The 21,521-nt window shown below is 29.2% G+C and overlaps 1 protein-coding gene and 1 long non-coding RNA gene across 2 annotated transcripts; both read right to left on the bottom strand.

The window, feature by feature from the left end:
• Window positions 1–1,891: 1,891 nt before the first annotated feature.
• On the bottom strand, window positions 1,892–2,573 carry LOC114425639. Its single transcript, XR_003669259.1, has 2 exons — window positions 2,355–2,573; window positions 1,892–2,204 (listed from the first exon to the last, which is right to left on the bottom strand). It is a non-coding gene; the product is annotated as an uncharacterized LOC114425639 (long non-coding RNA).
• Window positions 2,574–8,338: 5,765 nt separating this feature from the next.
• Window positions 8,339–8,860, bottom strand: LOC114425736 (ethylene-responsive transcription factor ERF098-like). Its single transcript, XM_028392687.1, has one exon. The coding sequence runs from the start codon at window positions 8,820–8,822 to the stop codon at window positions 8,409–8,411; it is 414 nt and encodes a 137-aa protein (XP_028248488.1). The 5' UTR covers window positions 8,823–8,860; the 3' UTR covers window positions 8,339–8,408.
• Window positions 8,861–21,521: the final 12,661 nt, after the last annotated feature.

Raw genomic sequence — 21,521 nt, 5'->3', positions numbered from 1 at the left:
TTTGATTTTTCTTTTAAATCTTATAGTAACAATTTGATTAATAAATAGATATGCAGAATGTTTTAAGCATCACTGGATCAACTTCGGTTAAATGTGCGCGAGGTAATATTTAAAATAAAATAAAAAAATTCATGATTTCGATGCCTTAAATGTTTGAAGCCAAGTTTATTGTAATTGAAGAGTCTCGCAATTACATAATTAATTAAGCAAGTTTCATGCAAAGAGCAAAGTATTTCAATGAGAAGTATACAAGCTATTAAAGGTGTCTTTCGAGTAAACACAATAGAAGACATTTTGAAAACTCAATCTTTCAATATCAACAAAGGAAAAGTTGAAGGTTCTTCAAGAAAAAAAATAAGTTTTTGCCTTATCCTGATTACCAAAGAATCAATCATGCTGAAGAAGATTGTTAGTACAAACATAATCTCTTATTCACTATAATTTTGGCAATAAACTTTGTCATAGTGAGATTTATTGTAGATTAAAGAAAAAAATATATGAGCAAGAACTAAAACAACCTACAAAATTGATTGAAGATAACATCGATGATGGACACTTTATTTATGGCATCATAAGAACTTATTCACATGGATTGGATACTTAATTGATTCATTGATAGTGGTTAGCCACAAGATCAATGTCTTCCAATTTTTATCTTCATTGAAAAATCAATTCAACCAAAAGTCAAGTTAGGAAATGGTGAAATAGTACAAGTAAAAGGAAAACAAGTAATTTTTATATCAACTAAAAAAGGTAAGATAATTGTCAAAGATGTTATTTAAATTTTGAAACTAGATCAAGAAAAATTTAGTATTGCACAAATGATAAGAATAGAAATATAGTCTCTTTCAAAAAAAAATAGTGTTTTATCACTAATGAACATGGAACACAAATGAAAAAGGTTGAAATGATTCAAAATCATTTTCATTTGAAGTTGGGATTAGTGGAATGTCATGGCTTTATTGTTAAAATTGATGAGTGATGTTTGGCGCGAAATATTTTATCACATAAATTTGAAGTAGTTAATGTTCAAACTTGGTGAATTTGAGATGACAAATCTTAATATTTGGTTATGATAATAATGGTTTAGGCTAAGAAATTGATGACAACTTACTAGCATAATGGTTAAAACATTTCAGAAATTCATGAAGGTAAAACTTAGCATTTTCATGACGAAGCTCAAGGAGGAGTGGTAGAGTTATGATATAAACTGTCTCATTTGAAATTTAAATTTTGACTAAGTTTTAGATTGAGCTTTTGTTATTGTTGCATATTTATCTTTTATATATTTTGTTTCAGTAAGTTAATATAATGTAATTTCAAATAATTTTGATGATGAATTAGATTTTTTAGGAATTTCTAATTGATTGTAAGTCTATTTATAGATATTATCAATATATGGATTTTAATGAAGATTTTCATTCTTCAATTTTAATTCTCTATTTTTCTGCAAGCTAGTTTCAATATATATTTTTATATTTATTTTGACAAAGATTTCCAACATACTGTTATTATCGACTTGCATCGTTGTGCATTACTCGTATGAATTGAATATTAGCTTTTGCACTTTAACTGCGCTAAGATCTCCCGAATTTCCGTTTCACCGACCAAAAAGGAGAGAAAAAAGCAATCCTTCTATTCGTGTTTCTTTCTGATTTTCTTTTGATGTACTTTTCTCAATATTCTATTATTACATATTTCACAAGAGATATGACTGAATCCATATATGACTGCAAATTAACTAAGAGAATTATTAGTAACTAAGAGGGATATGTTTTTACTTTCTCCCCTACTCATCACTGTATTAAGATGTGAACTTGTGAAAGGAAACAAAATTAAAGATTTAAGACATTAATTGACTTTTAGCTTGTTAATAACGATAGCATGAATAAGAAACACAAAATTAAATCATTAACTTTGTTAATTCCTAGCTAGTTCTGTATACCATTATTGCTCAACTTTAATTTTGATGAGTACAAAGCACACAAACCAAAATAAATGGTAGTAGCTCACAAAGTATTTGCTATGTAATTAATAGGGATTACGAACTGTGCAATTCTAATCTCCATTATTAGAAGCAGACACATGGAAACCCTAAATAACGAAAAGAGACTATGGTAACCTAACTAGTAACTAGTACCATGCTTTCGTTCTTTTTAGAATCAATGCTTCAAATATATATTATTGAGCGCATCTACGTAAACCTGCATGAAGATCAAAATTAACGAAATAAGCAAGACTCTCAAACAAATGCATACGAACTAATTTATAGCTAAATATATATGATACTCATTATGAACTAAAACGAATAGAAAAGGTGTCATTCCTAATTATCATAGCTAGATATATAGTACCTTTTGAGAAATCATCTATTTTTGGGATAAAATATATCCTTCGTAGATGGTGGCTTTTTACCACCGGAGCTTGAAGAAGTTGAGCCAGTGCTCTTAGGTGGGGGTTTTGTAGGACAAAGGGCCTTCTGAATGTTGGTGTCCTTGGAACTCATTTTAAGTAAGGGCTTTTGAAAAACAAAATTAAAGTTTGTTAAGTAATGGCTTGTTTGGCAGTTGTGTAATTGGCACACGTTACTTCCAATATCACACAGACGTATTTATAATGGAAATTTGAAGCCTCCCTGTGCCTACATTCAAAGAAGGAACTTACCAAGTAATTAATTTGATGGTGATTAATATGGATATTAAACTACATTTTTCGTTGCCACATATACATCATATTGTAATACTAAACAGGTTTTTTAAGTCATAATTAAATTAATTATTTCCAAACCTTAAACTATTAGGTAAACATAAAAATAGCTTTATATTATATCTCTTATATATCTCCTAATAAATATTCCTTTGGACTTGAAATATGAATATAATACATAGTTATTCACCTTGAATTACGATTCAATTTATTTCTCAATAAAAGAATGAGGTGATAAGTGTGAAACTATAGATCATTTGGTCATAAGAATTGTAATATTATGCTGTAAACTATTTCAAGAAACTTAAATTGTAAAATAAAGGCATATAATAATAGTGTTATTATATATATATATATATATATATATATATATATATATATATATATATATATATATATATATATATTGCATTTATGATGAAAAATTGAAGCAAGCACCCTGTATGTCAACAATATTCAAGGAAGGAACATACCAAGTAATTTTATAGCCATTAACAGGGAACAATATTTTACATTGTGACATACATATGACTGACGTATGAGTTTTTCTGAAAACTAACCCAAATAAATTGACCATGCTTGTGGAAAGCAATAGATACACTTAATTTATGGTGACTAAGAAGACAAGGTCTTGCCGTGTGCTAGCTTATCCTCTTTGGGTTGTAGAAACCACTTAATTTTTCGTGGAAGTATCAGTTGCGAATAATATCACAGGACTTTGTATTGCGTTAATGGAGGAGTAGCTATATCTTTGACTCTTTGAATATGGGAAGCTTTTCAATAATAGTGGTAAACTACATGTGTTTCTTTGTTACGTCTATTGTGGGCAATTCAGGTAGCTAGACTCTCCATTCGTATATTTTTGGGGACTTATACATTTTGATCCTTAAATTTGGCTTACTTTTGTTTTGTTTTTTCTAATTTCCAATTTATTTTTTTAGTCCTTCAACTTCAGAAAAAATATTTTTTTAGTTCATCTTCGTAAAAGAAAATTTCATTAAAATTTTTGGGTGATTGAGATATTTATTTTGTTCTACGGAGAAGGACTAAAAAGCTTTTTTGAAATTCAGAAACCAAAAAAAAAAAAATTAAATTTTGGAATTCAACATGAAAAAAAGATTCAAATTTAAAATAACAAAAATATATTTAAGTCATTTGTAAATGATATCAGACAGCAGGAGATTTTACCGTTTGTTTTTATTTCATTTTTTAAAGTCTTTTAGGTTTAAAAGTATGTAAATCCTTTAAAATAAATTGATAGTTATTTTTTTTACAGAAATGGATAGTTATTTAGTTAATTATATGTTTATATACTAATAGATTAAAAAGTGAAAGATTATTATTTAATCATTATTTTTTTCCATAAATTGGTATAAATATATAACCTAAAAAAATAAAAAAAATCTTAAAAAATTGGTCAAACATATTCTTGTAAGTTAAGGTGTTCAAAGATTTAAACCGTAATACTTAAACCAGTTTTAACTTTAACCTATTAGTTTCTATAATGACTTATATGGAAATGAATTTCATAAAAACAAAAGAATTTAGCTTTATACATATATATACACTGACAACTAATATGCGGGTTCTATTTGTGGACAAGTAAATATTCTCCAAATTATAGGGTCATTTACAGTTTAGAGTCTGTGTAACTTTCCTTAGGATCCTTAAGGGGCGCACACACACACACACATATATATATATATATATATATATATATATATATATATATATATATATATATATATATATATATATATATATATATATATTCCTTCAGGTTTTTTGTTGGTCAAAATCGAATGTTTCTGTTGTGAACACAACATATTTTTCCTTCCAACTGTTAAAAGCTGTCACTCCGTCAGCCATACTGCAATCCAGAAGGGACTGTGGTTGTTTGATCTTGGTCAGAGAAAATATATTGTCCGTTTTTCCCTTGCGTGTTTTTCTCAGAGAAAGAGACTTGTTACCTAACCTTAATTAACTAAAATTCTATATTTTAATTTCCTTCTTAATTAACGGGATCCACAAGTATATTATTTGTGGAAATTAAGGATTTAAACATTCAACCAACACATTTTATTTTTTTATATCTTTCTCTTCTTATTAATCATTAATATTTTTACTTTTTTTTCTCTCTGTTTAAGTGTTAGATATCACATGGGTATTCATTAAACATTTTCCTTTTAATTATCCATGACACTTGTAGATGGAGCGTGATGCATGTATCGATCTACATGAGTTCCATGCCCACTCCTGTTATTAGAACAAATTCTTCCTCAGTAAATGAAGTGCGTGATGATCACTTTATTTTTGAATTCTCTTATCATGTACATAATTAATTATCTATGTAGAATAAATGTATATATTTATTAGTCCTAAATACAAACTACCACATGATGATTTATGAATACTTATATAAATACAAACTACCCCTGCAATTTATTAAATGAATGATTATAGCTCTTATGATTTCAGTTGTTCAGATCAAATTTCCATATTTTTAATATGAATGAAATTCAAGCCATCATTTACTATCCTATATTTTAACAACATACAAGAGAATCGCTAGAATACTTTATTTGGTAATTTTTTTTGTCGAATATAAGAAAATGAAAAAAACATGGAGTGTTGATCTTAAATATAAAAAAATTATAATTAATTTTAACTTAATTAATGAGATCATTCATAAAATACTCCTTAATTTAATTAAAATTTTGATTTAAACATATTTTTTATTTCTACAATTTAACACTCTCTTCATTTTAATTCCTGTAATTTATTTTTTTATTTTAATTCTTACAAAATATATTTGTTTTATTTTTTGTTCTTAAAGTATTTTAGATAAGACTTTGAATAATAACAAAATACTATTTAAAGTACTTTAAAAATGAAAAATAAAATAAATATATTTTGTAAGGACTAAAATAAAAAAAATATAGAAACAAAAATGAAAAAAGGTTAAATTACAGAAACCAAAAATATATTTAAGCTTAAAATTTTATTTTCAGTATCTCTCTTCTATTCTTAAAATTATTTAATTGAAATAAATATTTTTAGTCCATTAATTAGGACAAATATTATTAACATTGTTTTCTACATGACATTTATCCTGAGAGACTAAAAATACTAAATTTTAAAAGTCCTGGAACCAAAATATTAAAACGTGAAATAAGAGACTAAAACTAAAATTTTACAAAGTACGGAAACTAAAATGTGTAGAGAACAAAAATATACATATATACTACTGGTAAAATAAACAAATTAAATAATATAACAAATTCTTATGCATGCTGACCAAGTGTGCCGATATGCTTAGGCAGACTAATAGGCACCCTTGGTGAACAGAAGGTTACATGTGTTCCGCAAGGCTCCATAGACATGCACGGATTAGTGCATGTAATAGCTCTATCATGTTTCTCAATATCAATACCTCATTCTGCTGAGATAGGAACATTCTGTAAGACCCTGTACAAGTCCCTTTGTTGTAACTTAAGGAGTCTTTGTCTAGCTATTATCATTCATGCAAGGTAATTATCCATATCTTTCTCATTTGTATTATGTATGACAATGAAACCTTAAATAATATATATAATTGTTTCCATTCTTTTTAGGTAAACACAGTGGGATGAAGTTGCTCAAAACCTAGAACGCAAATGAAAAAGAAATAAAGGTTTTAAATTAAAATAGAGTAAAAATATGAATTTTTAAAATTTTTATTGTTCATCTCACTCTTTTTAATTTCGTGGACCATTAGGGCATTTGTGTGCAGACATTCAGCATTGCACGAGGAAATTAAACATGACATTTGTGTGCACCTAAGAGGTCGAAGCAAAGGAGGAGGACCATCATCGATGATTGATTCTTATTTCTGTTTTGTATTCGCAGCATTTAGTATTTTAATTCGTTTGTATGGATCCAATTGTATGTATTTTTGGTGGGTTAAATACATTTTTAATTTTATATATGTTGGACTTAAAGTGCACTTTGTTGTAATTTTTTGATATCATGTTCAATTCTTATCAATAAAAAAATTAAAATGCATGATAAAAAAAAAAGGCATCATAAATTATATTATTTAATTAAATAAAAGCATTTATACATAGATGTGATCAGAAAAAGGAAATAGTTGAGTTTGCACATAATAAATCAAGGGTCTATATTAATTACACCGATTCAAACATGTGCTTTGCTCACGCATTAGTGAATAATTAAAAGCATAAAAGTTAATTTCAAAATATAAAGTGAAAACATGTTTTCCCAGTTTCGTTCTATATGTTCTTCAATGGAAATGTGTTTCCATTAAATAATATACATAATGGAAGTGTATTTCTATTGTGTATACAAATGCACCCCCTAAGCCAAAAGAAATATGGTTTCATTGTGTATAATGTTTAATAGATACATGTTTTCATCAAGGATATTTTTGGTATAAAAAATAAAATAGAAAAGTAAAGCTTGGGGATGAAAAAGTGAGTTTGGAGTGAGAATAGCAAAGCTCATCCTTTAATCCAGGCTACCAAAAAACAACAAAGCCCAAACATATTGGGTCAACTCCAAACTAACAAAGGCTACCATATCCCAATCAGAAAAAAAAGACAAAAAAAAGGGGAATTAAGATGAAATTAATTAATTAATTAAAGCAACAACAAGCAGAGACACGTTTCGGGTACAAAAGGACCTCTAAGGTTTGGATGCACTGGTTTGAATCTCTTCGTTTTTTGTTTATATATATAAGACCATCCTTTGTTGTCCTTTTGCCTTAAAAAATTTACAAGATTGTTGAGAACATATATAGGTTCAAGTTGTATAAGTCTTTCTATACTAGAATGAGGATATAAAAGTCATTGAAAAAATGTTTAAAAAATGTAAAATATGTTTTTTTTTGGTAATTATGAAAAAAAAAATGGTTCTATATTATGAAGAGACGTACAATTAAGTAAAAAATAATTAAGTAGTGCATAAAAATATGTTATTAAAATTGTAAGGGTTTACATAAACAAATACAAAAATTAGGTATAGCAACGGGCGGGTCGGGGGTGGGTTTTGCTTACCCCACCCCCGGCTCGACTCCCCATTTTCCTCCACTCAACGGGGTGTATATTTACTTTTTATTCCTGTCCCTGATGGGATCGGATTTTTCCCGTCCCCGATATATTTATAAAATTTTATTAAAAAAGATAATTTTTAATAAAATAAAAAATGAAATTTTAAATAACCATAACATATTTTTAAATTGTACATGCCAACATAAAATTTAATATAATAATTTCATATTTAAATGTATTTTTTAAATTAATTATTAGCGGTTCGGGGTGGATATTATTAATCCCATCTCCGACCTCGAATCCGACTTTGGTTATTGGGGAAAATCCGACCCCAGTCAACTCGAGTTTTCTCCGTCAAAGTCGGGGCGAGTATCACAAGTTTGGGCCAGTTGCCATGTGTAACAAAAACTTAACGTTCAATATTAACATAAAATGGTCTTAATAATAATAATAATAATAATAGCAACTTATAAATTTAAAATTAAGCTAGCTTATAAATTTTAAATTTAATTTGCCAAGTGAAACCTGGATATATTCGAAAGGAACACACTAAGACACTAAAAATGTGGAAAAAATGAACATTTTCAGAGATCAATATGAACTCTGAAATACTGAAGACTGAGACACTAGTTTTAAAAAATAGTTCACTTTCTGTTATTCTTTCTTCCCTCTCTTCTCCTCTAACTCAAGAAGGTCTTCCAACACCTTGTCATCCAAATATTCAAACTCAATAACTTCCCCTTGTTGTGCACTAGAAGAACTTCCAATGACACCAGTAGAAGAACAAGAAGAAGACGATGATGATGAAATGAAAGGGAGATGAGAATGGAACTCATGAGGAAAATTAAGGATTGCAAGAGCACCCCTCAAAGCAATGGCTGCACGATCATAAGCTCTAGCAGCTTCTTCAGCAGTGTCAAATGTCCCTAACCATTGCCTTCCCGTAGGTTTTGTTGGGTCTCTGATCTCTGCTCCGAACTTACCCCATGGCCTCTTTCTCACTCCACGGTACTTCACTTCTTCCTCTCCTCTCTCTTTCTCTTGCTCCCCTTTACGTGCCTCTTCCATGTTATTATTTGCTGATTAAAACTTTGGTCCCTCCTTTTTAACACACTCTTCTAGTTTTCCTTTGCATTATTTTGAGTAGGGTTCATATGCCATACAATTGTGCATGTATATATAAGAAACCTATTTGAGAAAATTCTGTCACACGTTTTCTTCCACTTCAATTAATTTATGTTGGGCCCTACTATATATTGGCGTGTTTTCTTAGAAGAATTTTTTTCGCGACGAAGTGTAAAACTTCGATTCATATACCGACTCGACTTACGTTAACTGGAATCAAAATATTTGGACCGGTGTAGACAGAAAAAGAAAAATACTACTTGGACAAGGTGATGAATAGTATTTTGTCATATGATTTATATAGTTCGTGACTGTAGTATTGAATATTCCGTGCACTTATTAATAAAAGTTGATCCAAGAAATGAACTCATATCTTAAAAAGAAACATGAGTTCAATTTCTCTTATTAATATGATAATTTTATTAATAGATAATTTATAAATATATTTATAAGTATTCTTTAAATCTTTGTAATATGTTCTGACTCAGATAATCTATAAATATATTTATAACTGTTTTTTTTATAGTTTTGTGACATGTTTTACTCGCATGTTTCAACTTAAGTGAACTTTTCGTTATAAAAAAAATATATTCCGTACACTTTTTCTATTAGGTTTATGTGGGGTGGCGATAACTTCATGTGCGTATCGAAAATGGTTTCTAGATTAATTAACCGCGACCTAATTCAAATTTGCTAAGCCCAATGGACTGTTAAACAACATGATTTGACTTTAATATCAATCAGGTGTTTACTGAATTGACCTGCATTTCACCATGATTCCCACTTTTTTTCTAGTAAGAAAAATCGGTTAAGATGTCTTCTATTTTTCTTTGTTTGGTAGATGAATGGGGCAAAACGCCCCTTGTTTCGAAAATTATTTCATATGTCGTTTCCAATTGTTAATAAATTTCTTTTATCTTTATAGTATACATATTAAAATTAATTAGTTGATTTTCATGTCCCAAAGCAAGGTCATGAGGAACTTCCAATATCTAGCTGTGAATTAATATATCTTCTCGCTCTTAACAAAATCAATAAATAGAATATATTTAGAAAATTAAAAATACTGTAAAATATAATATTATTAAGATTAAATATTGTATTTTATTAAAAAGTTACTTTTAATATTTCTTTAAGTAATAATATCCTATTTTAATATTTAAATCGTTGTATTATTTTAGCATTAATTGTTAGGTGATTGGTTACATGGGCCAATTATGTATAGGTCAAAAGAAAAAGACATACGATTAGATGGAAAAGTATGCTTTTTCATTATATATAAATTTATGGAGACTTTCATTTTTGTCTCAATCATATCACTCCCAATCTGACATTTACAAATGTTGGTTCTCTGAAGCTTCACAAAACTTCATCCATTAGCAATCCCTGCCTCTTTTTTTTTATTCCATTTTACTGTTATTACGTTGCACGTTTATTTCAAAAGACGCATAAAAAATAATTATTATAGTGGCTTACTTTTCTACTAAATTAAATGGCCTTCATATTGCATATGTTTCTCTAGCTAGGTCTTCTCTACTGTGACAGACACTCTGCATGCCACATAGCTGCTCTTCTTTTTCAAGAATATGCCGAGTTATTTTATGTTGTTAACTTGTTATGGCTGTTTCTTCTCATCATCATGTGTGTGTATATATATATATATATATATATATACACACACTTCTCCATTGAGTTAAAAAAAAAAAGTATGAAGCTATACATGCATCTCTATTGAGTTGAATAACATTCGAAAGCTCATTTTAATAATAATTCTAGAAAATATAAATATTATCTTGGTGATTAAAAATAAGAAAAAGTTTAAGGGTGAAGAAAGAAAAGAAGAAAAGTCTTAGTTTAAATGCTTCCTCACTGATATTTGATATTTATAATAAAACAAATAAATTAACATTTGTTTGTTGATAAAATACAACTCAATATTTCTCTCGATGTTACAATTAGTACAAAGAAATTGCAAATGTAAAATTCCCTTTTGTCAGAAGAGCCAGGGAAGCAATAATGTAAAGAAAAATTCTACAATATATTGTTAACCTAACACCCAATAAAATAAAAAGTGCTGCCGATCTTTTTAGCTAGAAGGTATCGTTGACAACTTGTATATATAGTCCCAAAGAAGCAATGCAAACGTGTAGAAAAGTGCTGTCAATATTTTGATTCCACTGATGGGAGCACAGGAAACAGAACTAAAGTCGAAAAATTACTGCATACACCAACTTCATCCAAGTGCACCATAGAGCTCCCTTTAAAGAGCTAGTAGTTAAGTGTTAATTGATGTGATCTGATATAAAATGACTGAAAGTACAATAAAGCACTCCTGGGAACTATATAGAATCATTGAGAGTAGCAAAGTAGTGTGGTACTCACGTTGCTAACTAGCTAAGATAAAGAGTGAAAAAAATTTCATTGACCAAAACATACGTTTGAAGGGTTGCATACACAAAAAGACAAACAGTCAACTACCTCATCAAAGTAAATTGCAACTAATTTCTGCAACTAAACCTCAACCTTAATCAGATGACTACTTCTACACAAAAGAAATAATTGATTAATAGTATTTTGAATAGAAGAAACGGCAATAGCCATCGATAAATACCGAAAACCTAACAAACAACCAATAAAAACATTACATTAGAAACTAAATTTGTTCTACATAGATAACTAGAAACCAATTTTGTTTCACCTTTATGCAATTGATGTGACATAAATGATCAAGGTCAAGAGTTAGTTGTAGTTGTGGTTTAAGATCCCATATGAATCCTTTTTATGTCTGTTACTGGTACTGGTAGAAGGGCACATAGTACCGGCCTTGTACTTGAACTATCAATATATTGAGTAAATTACACAAATTAAGAGATGTTATTAATTATTACATTCGATACTACGATAATATTTTTAACGCCTAAGAAGAAAGGTCGGTGTAATGATAGGATTCAAAAACAGAGATATATTGAGTGTAATATATAAGGACAAACCTCATAAAGAGTCTGTGTAATTTATATATATATATATTAGTTTTCCAAAATTATTACATTAGTGCCTAATAACATCTGAGAAGGACATGTTACCTGTTTTAGAATTTAAGTCATGCCCCGATTCATTTGCATAAATTGTTAGGGACACTTCCTAACGCACCAACTTTAATTACCTAAGAAGATGCAGATTTCCATCATTAAAGACTAGCTTTTCATACCATTCATCGACTCCATATAAATCCAACCGCGTTCTAAGCCATCATCCATGTTCAAAGAACATGGACACTCATGCCAGCAAAAATATATGAATGCAGCCATCCTTAAAAAAAATAGAAAAAAATTGTATTCTTATGAATAATGTTAATTCTACGTAATATTCTTTAATAAATTTTACGGGTTATTTATTAATGAAAAATCAACTATAAATCATAAATATATTAAAATATTAATCATTATTTTTTTATCAATAACTCCAATAAATTTAGTGCTCGATAAAACTAATAAATATTTTCAGTAAAAAAAAAACTATATATATTTCACCCAATAATATAGTTAAAAAAAACTAAGAAACTTTATCCCAATTTGTTGTCAGATAGAAAGATTAATTGAGGACCTTGCTAATGACTACACATTTTTAGGACGAGATAATATCTAGTATCTAAATACTAAATGAAAATAAAAATACATAACATTTCACCAACACGACCTATCCCCAAAACAAATAAGGCAATATCAGTTCAATAATTTAAAATATGCATGAGATTAAAGACCAATATATTTACCTAACCATTATCTATATATATATATATATATATATATATATATATATATATATATATATATATATATATATATATATATATATATGAAAATTATCTAGCTGCAACCATTTCAGAATGAGAGTAGAACAAGTGTCCAATCTCATTACATGCTATTTAAAGAAAAATTAAAACCAATAAATAAGGAACAATTAACGACGACACAACAAAAATTGATCATGCATGCATATCCAATAGGCTAATGATAAGAAAAATATTCTTGTCACAGTTGAGGTACAAACAATGCAATAGAATAACTGGATCTATGTTTCAGTTATAAAAAAAATGGATCTATGCATGGCATTAAAATTGAAATAAATTGCATGTACCTCTTAATGATATCCTTCCCAAGAACGTAATCCGATGAAATTGTGAAAGTGTACATACACACTTAATTATACAATGAGGAACATGAAAGTACATTGAATCGTTGAAGAATATCATTAAGAGAAGTTAATAGGTAGTTTTGAACCATCATAGTTTCTACTAATATTTACATAACACGTGAATATGTGTTATTAATTTTTTCCTTAAAAAATGTTATTAATTTTTTTCTCGCGCGTTATAAAATGAGGTGGATTTGGGATTATGGACACGTGATAATTTAAGATCGCCTAATAATTTCGAAAGTAACGGGAATCCTAACTTATAATAATATTAGTAATTCTAGCTAGTTTTTACTCGTCGTAGGTCTTAGGATACTTGATTCTATACTATGATCCGACACAAAATTATCTGAGCCCTCAATAAAAAGATTAACCAATCAGTAGAAGTATAAAGCAGAAAAATTCTAACATAATATCCATTAGATTATAAAGGCCATTAACAAGAGAAAACTAGCAAAAACAATGCAAGATGAAGCCATATCAACCTGGAATATATTGCCGACTGTTTTTTCCCAGGTTATACATTGCATCTCATTATTTTGCATCATCTGCCAAAAAAAACTCCAATTTGAAGAAAGCTTTAAAGGAAAATAAGTTCAGTTCTGGGAAAGGATAAATGAACCATTAATTTTAGTTAATCAAATCAAAACAATTAAATTCTGTAGTGCATTTTAAAAAATTACTGTTAATTAACTTAACTCTATTTCATATATAGCATTACAAGATATGTCATGAAGGTATCCATAAAAAGGTTGTCAAGAGAATTGATTGACAAAACTCATGGTAATGTTTTTTTTTTCCTCAGCAAAGAAAAAATATCATATTAAAGAAACCTGAGAAAAGTCACAAGAAGTGAAGCAGTTCTCAGCCAAATGAGAAATATATATACAAAGTATACTATACCCTATACATATAATCCCGTGTTAATTTGTATAATATTTAGAACAGTTCATATTAGGACCATTTTAAAAATGTTATCATTTTAGATTTGTTAGTGAAAAAAATCGTTCTAAAAAGTGACTTTTCAAAATAATTGTTGAACTTAATTAATCTTAAATCTCTTTTTAGAATAATTATTTCTTTAACTATTCTAAAAAATAATTAGAATGATTGTTCGTCAAAACCAATTTAAAATGTTTAATTTTTTTATATAATACATTTTATTTATTTATCTCCCTCTAAATGTACGTAAACAAATATCAAAGCCACACAAAAGATAAAACAAATGTAATACATATATACTCATTGCATGTAAGCAAATTCTACTCAAATATTCTAAACAAATTCTAATAGTCATTGAACCTTAATATATACACAACACAAATAAATTTAATATTATAGCTCAGCATAAAAACATAAGTATTTATTGGATTCTAAACAAACATCATAACCAAATAAGATTACACATTGTCAACTTCATGAAAAAAATTTATCCAATATTGTTGAATGTTAATATTATTCTCCTTAGGCATTGGACTCGGATTATTGAAGGTCTATAATTTCATATAATTTCAAATAAAACATAAAAGATCAAGAAAAAAAAATAAAACATAAATAATTCAACTTGTTAAAAATTTCCTTACATTTTTCCATGAATCAACAATATATACCAAAAAAGAAAACAGATAAAAAAAAGAAGAAGAATCAAGTATATAATAAGATGATTAGTGTGATATAGAGAAATACAAAATATATATTATAAAAATTATCTAGTGAATAACATTAACTATATAAAAGCTGAAACGTAAAAAGTAAATATGACATTTTATGTAATATATCATCCTTACACGTGCAGGGCTTGGCGTCCATTCTTTTTCTTTCGACCATTAAAGTAGACTATATATTATATGGATAAATAGAATATTTGAGCTTAATTTTTAAATAAGTTTTTAAACTAATTTATTTTAACTAAGTCCTAAACTTTTGGAACCTTATTAAAAAAAAATTTAGAGAGAGAAAGACAGATATGGGGTCCGATGCACAAATTTTGTCTTATTCGTCACTTTAACATCCTTTTGAATTAAGAACAAATTGAAAGAAGAATGTTAATAATATATTTTTTAACATTCTGTTGAATATATTTGTTTAATGATTGAATTTTATCAAAAATTATTAAAATTTATGAGTCTCATTATTTATTTAAAAACTTATTATTTTATAATTTAATATATGTTTTAACTAATAATAAAAAAGATATTAGTAATAATATTTAAAAAATATATATTGGTTAATTACAATTTCCTTATTTGGAATTGTTGATTATTTATTTGAGTAGAATGATTGAATCTTATAACATCGACAGCTCAAAAAAGTTATGATAGAGGAGACATGATAATATTTGTTTGTTTTACATGAGTGTTTTTTTTGTTGAATAATGAGAATAAAGTTAAAAACAGTAAAAACTTGACTACGTATGTACGCACGTCGTACGTTTCATTCCATTTTGAAAAAGTGAGGATAGAAAAAATTGAAATATGAGAGTAACTCCATTTTGAAACTTCTACGACTTTTTTTTGTTGAATAATGAGAATAAAGTTAAAAACAGTAAAAACTTGACTACGTATGTACGCACGTCGTACGTTTCATTCCATTTTGAAAAAGTGAGAATAGAAAAAATTGAAATATGAGAGTAACTCCATTTTGAAACTTCTACGACTTTTTTTTTGTTGAATAATGAGAATAGTGTTAAAAAAAATTGAAATTGAGCACAGAATGTGCCCCACATCAGCTTACGTATGTACGCACGTCGTACGTTTCATTACATTTTATATTCTTTTTTCTAATTTGAAAAATAATGATATAATTTTTTTTCTTTTATTTATACCACAATCAAAATAACTAAAAGTATAATAGAAAAAATTATTTAATATTATTTCAATTTTATTGCCTTTCATTTCTTTTTTTCATTTTATTTCAACTTACCATGTTTGAATACACTTTTTACTAAGTACTTATGAAAAAAAGAGTTTAATATAAATTATAATTTCTTCTAATTTTTAAAAAGCTAAAATATGCAAATAGATTTAATTTATGAAAAAATTGATTCCTTTTTTATTATATAAATAGTTATTGAATAATTCCTTCAAACAAAATCTTAATTTTCCTTTTTTACACAAATATTAATTTTGATACTAATTATTAGATTAGATCAATTAATTAGTTGTGGTTCATAAACCGTCAAACCTAGCTAATTCAAAATTGCTGTAGATCATTGGACTTGCCGTGTTAATAATTTGATTTAACATTAAAATTACTGAAATTGATCCGGTGCACATGATTTGACCTGAATTGTATTATGATTCAATTTATTTATTTTTAAATAATTCATAAGCTTTTCAAATATAAATTTCTTGTATATGATTAAAATTAAGCTTAGGAAATTTTATTTATGCCAAATTATAAATTAGTCCTTTATCTTGTTTAAATTTTATTTATTTATTTTTTAAATCAATTTAATCTTTTATCTTTTGGTTCAATTTAATCCTCCCACTAGTTTAGAATTAATCTTTTATCACAAAACAATACTTAAAATCCAACTTCCAAAAATGTAGAGAGACGAAAACATATTTATCCCATATTTTGTTTACTATTATTAAAACTTAAAGGCTAGAGATCTAGTAAGAAGCATAAGAATTAACCTAACATAAAGTAATTTATATAACAGTTCAGTATGATTAAAGGAGAAACAAAACATTCGAAACAAATTAGCTAGTAACGCTCCAGCTTTATTATAAATAAAATAATTAACTATATTGCCTCTAAAATGATCTTCCTTTAAAAAATATTATTAAATTAACTTCTTAAATATTAAAATCATCAAATTATTATTAGTTTTCTAAAAATATTGTTATTAAATTAGTCTTTTAACTTTCAGTTCCCATTTGACACTTCTAAGTAACTTTCAACTTCCCTTTGCTGAACCTACACATATAACTATATAAGAACTAAGAAAACTACTAAACATTTTGGCATATAATTTGCTTGTGTCTGAAAATGAGTTTTAGGTGTTACTGTCATCATTCAATAGATCAATGAATTATATGTCCTGATAACATTGTAGTAAAGCAATCTCTGATTAAGGTAACTAGCCACCACTCATGTTCCTAGCTGCTAAGCTAGAACAAAGATATTCTTGATAACGATAAAGAAGTAAATAATTTTTATAGGCCGAAACATATTTATTAAAATTGGCTAAACTAAAGCCCAAGTAATGCCTAAGTAAAGCCTAAAAGTCGATGCATTCAGTCCAAAGAAAGTGGTTAGCTATTCCCCTGTTTCAACAAAGCCATCGAGGCAAAGCATTTATTAATTTCCAGTACTTTCATTATTATATCATGCACATCTTAAACAAACTCCCTGCTTCGTACCTTTGTGAACACTTAACTAACTAGTAGTTAAGGGTTAATTGATCTGGTCACATTTTTTTACATCAAGTTTAGGTGTTTTAAGTATGAGAAATTCATCAAAATCATAAAATATTTAAAGGTTTAAAGAGATTATAAAGATATTTATAGATTACTTATTAATAAAATTTTCACATAAATAACAAAATTTGAATCCATATTCTTGTCATATGAATCTGATTCTTACTTATTAACCTAATCTTTGTTGGTATTGATATGTTAATATGAGATGAAAAAACATGTAAAGTATATAAAATGATTGAAAGTAATTAAGTGCGTAATATTCGTTTAATTATTTAATACCACATTTAAATAAATAAAAAATTGGAAGGAAAAGTATAAATCTCATTTAAGTAAGTTGCAACTAATTATTTAACTAACCTTAACCTTACTCTGACTACTTCTTCACAAAAGAAATAATTAATAATTTTTTGAACAGAAAAGCCATCAATAAATACTGGACACCTACGAAGTATACGGAAGCAATCAATAATTAATTGAGATTATATAATTAGTCGAACTGTATTGAAGAAAAATATTACATTGGAGACCAAATTTGTTCAAAATGAATACTAGAAGCCAAATTTGTCTCAACTCTATGCAGTTGATGTGACATAAATGATCAAGGTAAGTTGTTTGTGGTTTAACACTAGGATAGAAAACTCTGTTTTGTCCCTGATTGGTAATCAAATCTTGTTCAATGTATATATATTGTATGACCTCTTACATCTTAATTCCTTGAAGTCATCTTGATCTAGAAGGGTACACAGTACAGTACCCTTTTACTTCAACTATCAGTATATTTTTTACTATTTCCAAAATTAGTTGTCTAGTAACTCCTGAAAAGGATGGGTTACCTGCTTCAGAATTTAAGTCATGCCCCTGCTTCATTAGCATATACACCAACTTTAGCTAAAATGATTTAGATTTCCATTAATAGAGTCTGATTTTAACATACCACTGTTTTCCCCCTATAATCCAATTGTCTTCTAAGCCATCATCCATGTTCAAAGAACATGATGGACAGGGGCATACATGAATGCATCAGGTGATCTTTAAAAAAAACTTGAAAAAAAGAAATTTTATTCTTATGAATAATATTCCTTCTACGTAATATTTAATTTTAGAATTTTGTAAAAAAATAAAAAGAAAAGAGAGAAAAGTATATAATTTGATGGGAACTTAGGCATGCATTGTCGATCAGTTAAAAAAATTTACACCATAAAAAATACAAAATTATTCTTTTATATGATTTTTAAGATAATTATTTTAAAATTAAAAATTATTATACATGATCATTATTAATTAAATAATAATATAAAAACTTTTACATTATTAATATATATTATTTATGAAAGTAAAAAATGAAGTTTATTGTAAGTAAAATATTATCTTTTTTCTATTATGTCTTCGCTATACCAAGTGGATTGGCATCCATTGGCCTAGATAAAACTTGCCACAATATAATAAAAACAATAAAAAAAATTTATTTTAGTCTATTGGGTTTTTATATTTTTTTATTTGGGTCCTTTAAACATAAAGGACCCAAACAAAAAAATATAATGGCCAGTACCTCCATAGCACTAATTTGGATAAGGTAATTTTCATATCTGTCTTATTACATGAGTAGTCTATATATAGTAGTGATTCTTATAACAGAATTTGTATTCTTGTGTCAACAAGGATCTTAACAGAAAATGGAATCAATGATAAAAGGGAAGACAAGGCTAACACTACCGCACTACAACACTACAACACTAATGCCAGCTCAGCTTTTCATCCGTTAGACATAATCCTTCAAGTAGCTTGGGGTAGTGACCTTCCTTACAGGCATGTGCCTTGGTCCATGTTGTGCTTGAGGTTCATTACTGCCATCATCTCTCACCACTTCAAAGAATTGCCTATCTTCGAGATAATACAAGGACTGTAAGTTTGCCCAATCTTCCTATGATGTATCATCAGGGGACAACCCATCCCATTGGACTAACACTTGAAGCTTGGACTCAGGTCCTTGACGAGAACTCAGAATGGCCAACGGGGTGATAATGGGTTGGTTATCGAGTGAAGTAGCTGGCAAAGTCAGAGGAGCAGTGATGTCAGAATCTGTATTGCGAAACAGCTTGAGCGAAGGAACAATGAAAGACAAGGTGAATACAAGCACCCTCGAGTAGTTGTAATTTATACACAACTTTGCCAATACGCTCCAAAATCTGATAAGGGTCGTAATACCTTTTTGCTAACTTAGAATAAGTTGTAGTATTTCTAGAAGCAGAAGTTTGGCGGTGCGGTCGTAACTTGACTATCACCCAATCCCTGGGATTAAAAGTAGCATCCCGTCGTTTGGCGTCTGCGATGTGCTTCATACCTTCTTGAGCTTTCAACAATTTCTTTCGAATTTTTGCAAAGACAACCTCCATATTTGACAGAAGATCATTTACTGCCTCTACATTGGATGTGCCCGCGAGGTATTGAGGAAAATTGAACGGTTTCTTGCCTAAAGTTACTTCATATGGTGAGACCCCAATGCTTGAGTGACATGAAGTGTTGTATGCCCATTCTACCCAGCCCAAAAACTTACCCCACAATGAAGGTTTGTTATGAACAAAAGCGTGAAGGCATTGTTCAATCACACGATTAAGCACTTCCGTCTGTCCATCGGATTGCGGATGATAAGCCAAACTCATTCGTAAACATGTACCACTCAATTTGAATAAAGCTTGCCAGAATTGGCTAAGGAACAATGGGTCACAATCAGAAGTTAAGCTCTGAGGCATACCATGGATCTTGTCGACCATATCCATAAAAAGAACGGTGATTGTGTGCAAAGTATGGTGTGTAGGCAACATGCCTAGATGAAAACCCTTCGAGAACCGGTCTACCACCACGAGTATAACTGTGTGTCCACGGAAAGCAGGCGACCCAATTATGAAATCGAGGGAGAGATCCTCCCATGGTCAAAATGGTACTGGGAGAGGACAGAGCAAGCCAACCACCCTCTTAGTCTCATATTTGGCATGCTGACAATCAACACAAGAGGCAACAAATTTCTCAGCATCATTTCGGATTCCAGGCCACGTGAAGTTCTCACGAATACGTGCTAATGTTTTTGAGATGCCGAAATGCCCCCCAATGGGTGAAGAATGATACTCCTTAAGCTGTGTCTGGGTGAAAGGTGAGGCTAAAGGTAACCAAATGCGACCATGGTGCATAATCAAATTATTCGCAAGTGAATAATCTTGGTGTTCTGTAGGCATAGTAGAGATAGCCTGTCCTAATGCATTGAAAGCATGGTTGCTGGCAAGATGTTGCTTAAGTTCTTAAAGAAATGTTAAGCAGGGCACCGAAAAAGATAATAGGGTGTTTGGAGGTAACTCTGGAATGCACGACAAAGCGTCTGCAACCACATTAGCCTTTCCTGAATGAAATTGGATGGTATAATCATACCCGAGGAGTTTGGCTAAATAGGTTTACTGCTCCGGTGTCTGTACCACCTGCGTCATCAACTCCTTCAGGCTACGGTGGTCGGTGAGAATTAGGAAGGGATGGCCCAATAAATACTGGCGCCATTTCTTCACCGCTACAATGATAGCAAAGAGCTCCCGAACATATGTGGAGGCACGCAGGACTTTGGGGCTAAAGGGTTTGGTGAAAAATGCTATGGGATGCCCTTTTTGTGACAACACGACACCTATACCTACACCAGAAGCATCGATTTCCATAATGAAAGGCAATGTAAAATTTGGCAACATGAGAACTGGAGCAATAGTGAGAGCTGCCTTTAAATCATTAAAAGTTGTTTGAGCTTTTGCGGATCAAGTGAATGAACCTCTGGCCAAGAGATTGGTTATGTGATTGATGCATACCCACGAATAAATCTTCGGTAGAACCCAGCAAGACCCAAAAAACTACTCAGGGCCTTGGATGATGACAGGGTGGCCATTGCTGAATAGCTTGGACTTTAGTAGGTACTGGTTCAATCCCTTTTGCCAAAATGACATGGCCAAGGTACTCAACTTGGGACTGCGCGAATGAGCATTTGGATAAT

The sequence above is a fragment of the Glycine soja genome, chromosome 9 (assembly GCF_004193775.1).
Source record: "Glycine soja cultivar W05 chromosome 9, ASM419377v2, whole genome shotgun sequence".
NCBI lineage: Eukaryota > Viridiplantae > Streptophyta > Magnoliopsida > Fabales > Fabaceae > Glycine > Glycine soja.
This window is presented reverse-complemented; position numbering and strand designations above follow the sequence as displayed.